We start from the raw sequence: 9,550 nt of genomic DNA, 5'->3' as shown, positions 1-9,550 counted from the left end.
TTCACCTGCATTTTTACTTTTGTTGTCCCTGACCCTGAAAAGCAGGAGGTTTCATTTGTGGGACAAAGTATCTTCCTTGTGTACGTGGCGGGTATACACGGGTCTACCTCTCGTCTGACACAGCGGGGATATGTGGCTAGAGTCGCTCTTTCCCTGTTGGGCTAGGGTCTGATACATACCAGGGAGGACGTGGGTAATGCCCCTGATCTCTGTATTCCTAGCATCTGATACCTTTTAATTACGCTAGTTAACATAAGCCTGTCTCCTAGTTCTCTCTATCGTTAGCAGCACAAAAACGAGTTCTTCCTAGGGCCCGGTGCAAGCTGTGTAGGCATATAAAGTGGATTAATAAGGATGGCTCAGCGTTAAGCTATGCCAGAGCCGAGTCCAAATTTTATTCCGGTACAGGGATGACTTTCTACGTGGCCTCTCTGGCTCTGGAGCTAATTTGGATGCTGAGTAGCCCCACAGGTATTTATATGTAGTGTTTGGTATTTTTACTGGGTCCTATTCTTCTCCCTTGGATCACCTAAAATGGTTAAGAATTTTCTAGTGGGATTAAGGTTGTGATCTCTGGGGAGGGGTGGGCCATCTGCTCTCGGTTATTTTTGTGTTAGCCGCTTCCCCTTAAATGTATGTTCACAAATGAGCCACAGCCTTATCAGCTGGGGTCGAGGGAAGACGGGTCTAGGTGCTGCTCCGGAACTTGGTCTCTGAGCCATGGCTTCCCATAGGCACTCAGGTAAAACTTCCTATTCTTTATCTTCTGTCGAGCACAATTGTGTTAGGGCAGTGAATCCATCACTCCACTAAGAGATACTTTTTGATGAAGTGATTTTAGGCTTGTCTAGAGAATAAATAAGTCCTAGCTCATCTCTGCTCTGTCTTGCTTTCTGGTGCTGTTTCAGAGACAAAAGGCAGTGTGAGTGGCTTGCTTTTTTAAAAAAATCTAAACTTACGACTACAGTTTACATTTTTCAGGACGTCCTGTGAAATTGCAAGAGATTGTGCGAGGAAAGATTTTGCGGGGGGTGGGGGGGAGCAATTCTTTGTTATTTGTAAGATATGATTGTCTTGACTGCTTTAAATTGAATTTAAGTGTGTACGGAAGGGCTGCTGAATGTGGAGCCGGAGGGAGAAAGTCCGTAATGACTCCCCACATCTTCCCCCTCCTGAGCGATGTGGTCAGTCCTGCCGCAGAGAAGCGGCTATGATCCTTTCGATGTGACAGATAGGTTAGGAATTGTTCTCATCAGAAAAGGGGGCCACATTTCAGAATCTCTGGACCGTCATGACCATGAGAGTCTTCTTGTTTTGTGACCTGGCATGAAGGAAGCCCTTTGGCCGTGGACAGGCACCGGCGGAACAGGAGCGAAAGGACTGAAGGACAGGCCCTCTTCCCCGGAAAGCCTGGCTCTCTGAAGTCACCCTGCTGCCTGTCTCTCCTCCAAAGCCAGGAATGTCGCTGTGGCTCGTTTGCCCTCTGCCTAAGTAACGGTCCGCTCTTCTAGAAACAGGCACTTTGTCCTGTCTTCCGGCTTTCAGAGTACGGGACAAAGTAATTTTGGGTGGCAGTCTTTTGGAAAAGTGATTTTCGAAAACTTGTAATTGCCCATCGAAATTTATTTTTTTTTAAGATTTTATTTATTTACTTGAGAGAGAGAGCACAGAGGGAGAGAGAGCACAGAGGGAGAGGGAGAAGCAGGCTTCCTGCTGAGCAGAGAGCCCGAGGACCCCAGGATCCTGACCTGAGCCAAAGACAGACACTCAGCCAACTGAACCAGCCAGGCGCCCCACCCGTCAAAATTGAAATAATGAAAATACTTTGGGAAATTTCTCCTCAGGTGTTTTAAAACAAATGCACTGCAGTGCATTCCGTGCTTTAATGAATTAATATGCAATGTCTTTCTTGTTCCCAAATGTCGAAGAGCCGCCTGTTTTTCCCCTACCCCCCCCCAGGAGCCATTTTACAAACACGGTACCACAGGCCCGAGATTGTGATAATCAGCCAACATACACATTCTCTGGCTGCAAACTATTCAGCTGTACCAGTTGTTCCAGTGGACCTTGAACACGTGTTAACTGGTAGAGTAACTTCCCATGTTGTTTACTAGTTAAGTGACAGATTAGGGAAATATATTTAAAAGGTGACCTGTTTACAGCATACCCAACCTCCAGTTTTACTTTGCACCAAATCCAGGCATGATTCTTGCTGATACAAATCTGGAGACGATAACCATGACTAAATTAGATTATCGACATTTCAGATGATTTCTAAAACCAGGGGCTATCATTTTATATTTCATTAAGTTTATAGGTCTGAGAAAGCCGACGAGAGAGAAGTCCTCACAAAAAGAAAATGCACGTTGCCCTAAAATGGGTTTTGTAGGGACAAATTAGAGGCTCAAATCATTGGATCAGGGTCCATTTTTAGTGGCCATCCATACACCGAGAGGACATTTCAAGGACAAGAATTTATACTTTTGTTATTGAATACTTTCAGCCTGCAGATTTACGTAGATTCATTTCCTTTACCCTTGGCCTTGCAAGTTGCAGGCCAGGCTGGGGGTGGGAATGGGGAGAGAAGTAAGACCATTGGCCCTATTATATGACCATTAGTTCCCTTTGCCAGCCACTGCCCAGTGGGTCACACACACCCAGCAGTCTTTTTTGGGGGGGGCAGGGGTAGAAAATGACACGGTGGGGTGAGCGACCTATCAAACTGGGTTGGGTTCTTAAAATAACTGAAAACTGGCAGTCAGAAAGATTTGGTCAAGGGTGAAACTTGAGCGTTGTGTATTTCTGATGACCACCCAACAGCCACCAACAACTTCACCACAACCAGAAACACTAAGAACCCATGTTCTCTTGCTGCCAGGGCGGAAGCACTTGATGGCCCATGAGAAAGACGGACGGTGCCCACCTAATACGTGCAAACTTAAGAAAAGCTTCGTATCTGCACAGAGTAGGACTGGGATAGAACCTGGCCCGGTGGAAGTTCAGCGGCACATACCTGTTTGTTTAAGAATCTGTATCCCACTCTCCTGTTACCAGATAGAATCTAAACCTGCATATCCGTGACCCAAAAGAGATTTACGAGTTTTTCTCTAAATGCAGCATACAAGCAAAGTTGCAAGTAGCATTGAATCATTTCATACATGGTCTGTTTTTAAGGGGAAAAAGCCACTTTCTGATTTTCTATGAAATTCTATGAAAGACTACTTTTCAGCCATGACTCATGAACTCCGTCTCATTGCAGCAAGTTAGGTATTTGTTCCCAAATGTCTGACGACACGTCCAGGTGCCTTGGCATGTCTGCCACACAGGCGTCCTATTCATCGGCTAAGGCTTCGCTCCACTTGTTGAATGTTCTCAGGAAAGCAATATACTCTTTCTCTGGAAGCCAATATTTATCCATGGGGTGACTAACGGACTGGTATGTTGGACTTAGCAATTAACAGACCAGAAATAACCCAAATTTTTTTTCCCCTCCTCTGGGTCACACTGCATCGTTTACGCTGTACGTTATGCCACTCAGGGAAAGCATGTCGAAGAATGTTCCTAGGCCCTGATAGTCACTGTTCCCTTACAACTTCCAATTTTGAGCTACTCGGGCATGAGGGGGGAAGTGGACATTAGCGAGAAATACGTGAGAAAATGCTTCTAAAACCACAAGCAAGGTTAGTGCATACAAATTGAATCTTCTCTAACGAGACATTTCTCCGATGTGTACGTGATGACATCAAAGCCAAAACTTCTTACTGAGTTGCTGAGGTTTATGTAGGCACCTCTTAGCGTGTTGGATGTAGTTCAGGAATTTTCTGAAAGAGAAAGCTTGCTTATTCCATGGAGAATGATGTGTCTTTTGAAGCAGGCACGGCAAGAAAGTCAGTCTCCCATCTTGAACTCAATCTCCCAAATGCGATGAGCCGGCCCCATTTCCAACCCGCTACGTCTCTAAAGGACTGAGGGTCGGACATCAGCACCTTAGGGTGGCAGGAGCTGGGCCCCGATTTTTAAAAACAAATATTTGTTATAAAATGCTTTAAATGAAGGAGGTTTTAGGAGCTTAGTGGCGGTGACTTATTCCCTCCCCCCACCAGTCTGTCCATCCACCGGCACCCAGTGTGTGACTTGTGCACGCGAGGCAGGGCCCCCAGGACTCACTCCTGCCTGCGGATGCAGGTCACACCTCGGAGGCCAAGATTCGTGGGAGAGCTGCCGGCGGGCAGCCGCTGCGGGCGAGACAGGCCGGGCAGGAAGGGAAGCAGCTTTGTAAGCAGCGCTCGGGGTGATGATTGATGAGGCGCCCTTTCCCAGATAACAGCAGCAGGTCGGGGAAACCGATCTGGAAGTTTGGGAAGGTTAGAAGGCTTCGTCTTTCACGTCCTTAGAACTGGGTAAGGAGATAAGGAGGGGAAAAAAAAAGTATCCCCCAGGAGAGAAACGCCTTAAGTACATGTTAATTCAGTAAGATGAAAGAGAGCCCCAAAGCCGAGGTAAAAATGCTATCCTCCTTTTTCTCCGTTCGCTGATTTCTCACAAAGGGGAAACAAAGGGAGGCACAAAGCGTTTCTCTCCCCGTGAAGTCAGAATTTCCCTGCGGCTCGTTCTTGTGCAGCCCACACACCAGAGCGCTGGCTCTGTCTTTGAGGAACCTCTGTGTGTCCCAGCACTGTCGTCCGTCAGCTGTTTTCTCAGAGTTGTTAGCTACCCGAAGATGAGCCCTCGTGCCCGGTCAGGCTTCGTGCAGAGTTTTGACACGGGAACGATCTCGGCGGCAGGAATGTCCCACTCCAGCTTCTTCCTACCACGCACGCTGCCTTGAAGGCTTGAGATCGTGTGGGACCAAATAATCCTACATTTAGCAAAACACGAGGTAAGCTCATTCAGGTGACCCAGAGTTCGACTTCGTTGCAGTCGTTGCAAAGAAAGTACTAAAGTTCATGAATTTGACATCAGCATTGTTAACATGCTTTAAGTGTTTCCAGCCTGTTTACTTATTAGGCAATAAAAGCCAACGTTCCTAGAAGTGCCTATTTTATCTTGACAAATAAGTGTTTCCACACACACACGAGAAAGGCTTGAGTCAACTGTGGAAGTCAGCTCTAAGAAGATATGCCCTTTGAAATCTGTCCATCTTGGGGGCAGACTGTTGGTCTACGCGTGCAGGGCGGGGGGAGACAAGATGACCCTGGGTTTTCACACTCAGAAAGAAAAACTAGTGATGCCTTAAAAGCCAGGACTCAAAAACTCTTAAGAAGTGGGACTGTCCACAGTGGCACCATTCATGTGGGGTGACTTGTTTAATTTTCCTTTTGCTCGGTTCAGGACCCTACGCTTGCTAAACGGACCTTAGCGTGGGGAGCAGCTGCAGTGACAGGACTCCGTTTGCAACACGCTCTGGAACTTGCACGTCCGGCTGGTGAGCCGTGGATTATTTCACCAGCTGGACGTGCAGAAACCCTGAGCCAGTCGTGTTCTAGAACCATGAAAGTAACCGGTGAAGAACTGGGTCGGCCTTGGCAAAGCATGTGGTTTTAAAGTGAGAGAGGCTTGGCCGGTAAGGTCTCTGGTACCGGGAACCACAGTGGTTTTCCTTGTCCCCGAAGCTCCGAGTATCTAAGTGGCCCTCCTTGGGCCTGCTGTGCGACCCTGACACCTGCATTTCTGCCATTAAGCCGGCACGGGACGGAGCTCTGCATGGTCCTTGCGCATAGAGCGGCGGTGGAGGCCGGTTCCTCTTCGGAGGACGGCAGCACAGTGACATGGAAAGGAGCATGGCTCCAAGTTCTGTTCTAAATGCAGAGCCCGGTGAGGGAGGAGGAGGGATGTTCCAGTGCGTGGCGCAGGAAGATAGTCCCCGAAGGGCTCGGGCGGCCATGGTCACCCGCCACGCAGGAAGCCGGTGCCGTCTAATCTTACAGGCTCTGATTTCCTGCCAAATGGCATTTAGCAGCCACTGATCATTGAATTTCCTGGCATTTACTGTTACTGGAGATCTAGTTGGTTTCTCTTCTCGGCTCTTCACAAGAAAGTAAGTCGTTGTTGAGGGCATCATGTCAGTATGGACGAGCTCATAGGACGTGTGGAAGCCCAGCCAGTGCGCGCGAAGGGGGGCGGTTTTCGGCGCGCCGGCCCAGTGCCGGGCGCCTTTCCCTGTCTGCGCAGAGGCTGGTGGCACTTGAAAAGCTGCCTTAGGTAAACAGTTCCAGGAGATAGACCTCGGTCTCCCTGTGTCTCTGCTTTTCCTCTCTAACCCGATGACGTAAGGGAACCTCCCGATTTTCTTTTTGGGGAGAAAGTGCCACTGAGGACCATTCTCCGGTCTCGATGGACCTCTGACTGTGGTACAACCGTCTCAGGCAACTGTCTTTGCCCAAGAATGCCACCCCCTCGCTTTCAGTCGTTCAGTCCCTGGAGATGAGGGGGCTCTGTGCGAGGGCTGGCCTGAGCCGGGGCTGCAGCTGGCCCAGAACATTCTGCCCATCCGTGGTGCGGTGCGCTTTGTTCGGAGGCCAGCTTCGGAAATGCACCCAGCTCTGAGTGAGAGTTCACCAGCCTTGGCTGAGGCAGGCTCGGAGACGCAGGGTGTGGTTTCCTTAGCTCACTCTCTGCTATTTGGTTGTCTGTGGCAACGGGATCCAAACAACTTGGACATGTGTTTGTATAAAAAAAACTGGGAATGGGACCCAAAGTGGGAGTCTGGGGCCGGTCAGCTAGTGGAAGAGCCGCGGTGAGTACCGGGCAGCTGCTCGCCTGTCTCCCCTCGTTCTAGATTCCTCTGGGATATCTGCTAGCACAATAACCGTGTTTGCGGGTAGTTGGAGAAAATTCTCTCCGTTCTCGCGTTTCCTGTGCAAATTAAATAATTGCTAGCTACTTACCCACGTACGGTTCTTTTTCAGGGGGAGCGGGGAAGATGAGCGGGTGTTTCAACAAGTTGGGAGCTAAAAGAAACTCGCATTTGGTACCTTTTTGGTGGCAGGGTGAACGGAGTGCTTTAGTGCTTGTGATTGCAGACGTGTGGTCTGGGGCGGGGGCTTGGGGATAAGGGGAGTGAGTTGGTCCACAGGAAGGCAGTGGAAGGGGTTCTCAGAATGATCGGCTTAATGCTTTTTAAAAGCGCTTCTCCCCCCTCCCCATCATACTTTCACGTTTCAATTTTTAAAACCGCAAATGTCCTAAGTAATAACACTTTGTTGGCTCTTGAGCCGCCCTTCCTGCAGCAAAGGGGGGACTTGATTTTGGCGTGTCACAGCACGGCACATCGCCGTGCCAAGTGCTCACGGTTGTATACCTTGCTGGTAGTGCCTCGTGGTGGTCGTGAGAAGTCCTCTCTGGGGCGGTGAGCTGTGTTGGATCCATTTGGGATTTAAAAGTGTTCTGCCAGATCTGAAGGATCAGAAGCAGGCATTTTGAACAGATCCATAAGGACGGCTCACGTAGCCGGTGTCCTCTCCCCTCCCTGCGGCTGTGAGCCTCGATCAGGGGAGCCTAGTCCTGCGGGTAGGAGGGAGTGGGGTCTGGGGTCTGGGAGGAAGAGCCCGACACCGGCAGGAGCGGCGGGGGTGGGGGGGGGGGGGAGCGGAGCCTCGGCTACAGGCACCCCTGCGGCCACCGGCTTCCGAGCAGCTTGCCTTCGGGAGCTGCTGCTGGTGCTGCGCCCAAGCCGTGCGTCCCTTCCCGTGAAAGCCCCTCTCTTGAAGCCACCACACCTTTCCAGAAGCCCTGTCTGGCTAACACGAGCCCTGACCCTCTAGTCTTCCCCCTCCCCCCAGCAGCACTTCTCTCGTGTCCTCAGGGACCCACCGGCCACGGACTCTGGCCCCTGGGGTGGCGGGGAGAGGCTGTTTCTTCCCAGGGTCCCAGCGAAGTACGCATGGCCAGCCGGGCTCAGGCAGCCGCTGCGACCCAGCTTCCAGGCCCCGGTGGCCCGGCACAGCTGTCCCCGGGAGCCTGGGCGGCAGCGCGCTCCCCTCCTCCTGGGGCTCATTTGCTCTGTCCGCTTGCCCCGCAGGTCCCTCCAGCTACAAGGTGGGCACCATGACTGAGAAGTTCGACTGCCACTACTGCAGGGACTCCCTGCAGGGGAAGAAGTACGTGCAGAAGGATGGCCACCACTGCTGCCTGAAGTGCTTCGACAAGTTCTGCGCCAACACCTGTGTGGAGTGCCGGAAGCCCATTGGGGCCGACTCCAAGGTAACGGGGGCTGGCCCGGTGTGCGGGGGGGGGGGGGGGGCTGGCAGGTGGGGGACCCCGTGCAGGGCAGGGCCGGCAGGGATGGAGTGGCGGCCCTGGCTCCTGGCGCTAGTCCCCAGCTCCCCGCCCCCCCCCCCCCGCCCCCGGAGGCCCTGGCTCTGGCTCTTCCTTGCCTCTGCCCTCCTGTGACTCACAAGGACACTCACCGCAGGGCGTCCCAGGTGTAAGGGACCATGTTGTCACTGTCGCAGTAGTTCGCCCCCAGGGATCTGGGGCTCGATGGAAGGGCCCCTGCCCCCCCCCCCCCGGCACCCCCAGCGTCTCTCCCAGCAGCCCACCGCCTTCTGCTTGGGTTCCAGGAGGTGACCTACAAGAACCGCTACTGGCATGACACCTGCTTCCGCTGTGCCAAGTGCCTTCACCCCTTGGCCAACGAGACCTTTGTGTCCAAGGACAACAAGATTCTGTGCAACAAGTGCACCACCCGGGAGGACTCCCCCAAGTGCAAGGGCTGCTTCAAGCCGATCGTGGCAGGTAGCGTCCCCTCTCCCCGCCGGGGGCAGGCAGGGAGGAGGCCCCAAGGGCGGAGACGATGCCGGGGCTCGATGCCGGGGCTCGCGGTGGTGGGGTGATGCTGCTGTGAGCCGCGCTTAGGTTTTAGCGTATATGTGCACGCATATATATACACGTATATCTGCGTACACATATATGCTCGCACACACGCACACACTCGGCAACTAAGGAACACTGGAGAGAGCGGTCTGTGGCAAGAGAAAGAAGTGAAAAGTATGTAGCGCTTTCTCATTTGGGTAGAGTGAGTGAGCAAAGCATGCGACCTCCTCAGGGTGGAATTCTGGGCCAGGTCAGGTCCGCCAAGGCCGTGGGGGCGGGGTGGGGCTTCAGGCACCACTACCGCCAGGGTCCCCTCCCCTGACCGAAGCCGGCGGGCACCACCCCAGTAGGACGGTGGCGAGAGGCCCCCACGGGGAGGGTGTTTGGAAGCGTGAGGCCAACGACTGCAGGGCCTGCATTTGCCCCTCTGAGGCGCCCGGGAGGGCCGAGTGGATGCAGCCCCCTGCAGGGCACCGTCAGCGGGCTACCGGCGGCTTCCCCCCTGCAGGAGACCAGAACGTGGAGTACAAGAAGACCGTCTGGCACAAAGACTGCTTCACCTGCAGCCACTGCAAGCAAGTCATCGGGACTGGAAGCTTCTTCCCGAAAGGGGAGGACTTCTACTGCGTGACTTGCCATGAGACCAAATTTGCCAAACATTGCGTGAAGTGCAACAAGGTACGTTGTCAAGGGAGTTGTGCGTTGACTGTTGTGTCTAGAAGCGTTTGACAGTTGG

The 9,550-nt window shown here is 52.5% G+C and overlaps 1 protein-coding gene across 5 annotated transcripts in view; it reads left to right on the top strand.

Annotated features, from left to right (window-relative positions):
* The window catches only part of FHL1 (four and a half LIM domains 1), a 60,009-nt gene that overhangs the window by 47,152 nt on the left and 3,307 nt on the right, over positions 1 to 9,550 (top strand). For 2 of the 5 annotated variants that reach the window (XM_045804814.2, XM_045804811.2), the window contains exons 1-4: positions 583 to 742; positions 8,021 to 8,202; positions 8,562 to 8,736; positions 9,323 to 9,492. In XM_045804814.2, coding sequence (XP_045660770.1) covers positions 721 to 742; positions 8,021 to 8,202; positions 8,562 to 8,736; positions 9,323 to 9,492 — 549 coding nt within the window. In that variant the 5' untranslated portion in view covers positions 583 to 720. Of the gene's footprint in view, positions 1 to 580; positions 743 to 6,600; positions 6,737 to 8,020; positions 8,203 to 8,561; positions 8,737 to 9,322; positions 9,493 to 9,550 lie in introns of those variants that run through there. The other 3 variants (XM_045804815.2, XM_087860014.1, XM_087860013.1) reach the window with 3 other exon arrangements.

Source organism: Ursus americanus, chromosome X (assembly GCF_024610735.1).
Source record: "Ursus americanus isolate L20-20 chromosome X, mUrsAme1.1.p, whole genome shotgun sequence".
In the NCBI taxonomy this organism is placed as follows: Eukaryota; Metazoa; Chordata; class Mammalia; order Carnivora; family Ursidae; genus Ursus; species Ursus americanus.
Note: the sequence above shows the minus strand (reverse complement) of the source record. Positions and strands in the feature narration are given on the sequence as shown.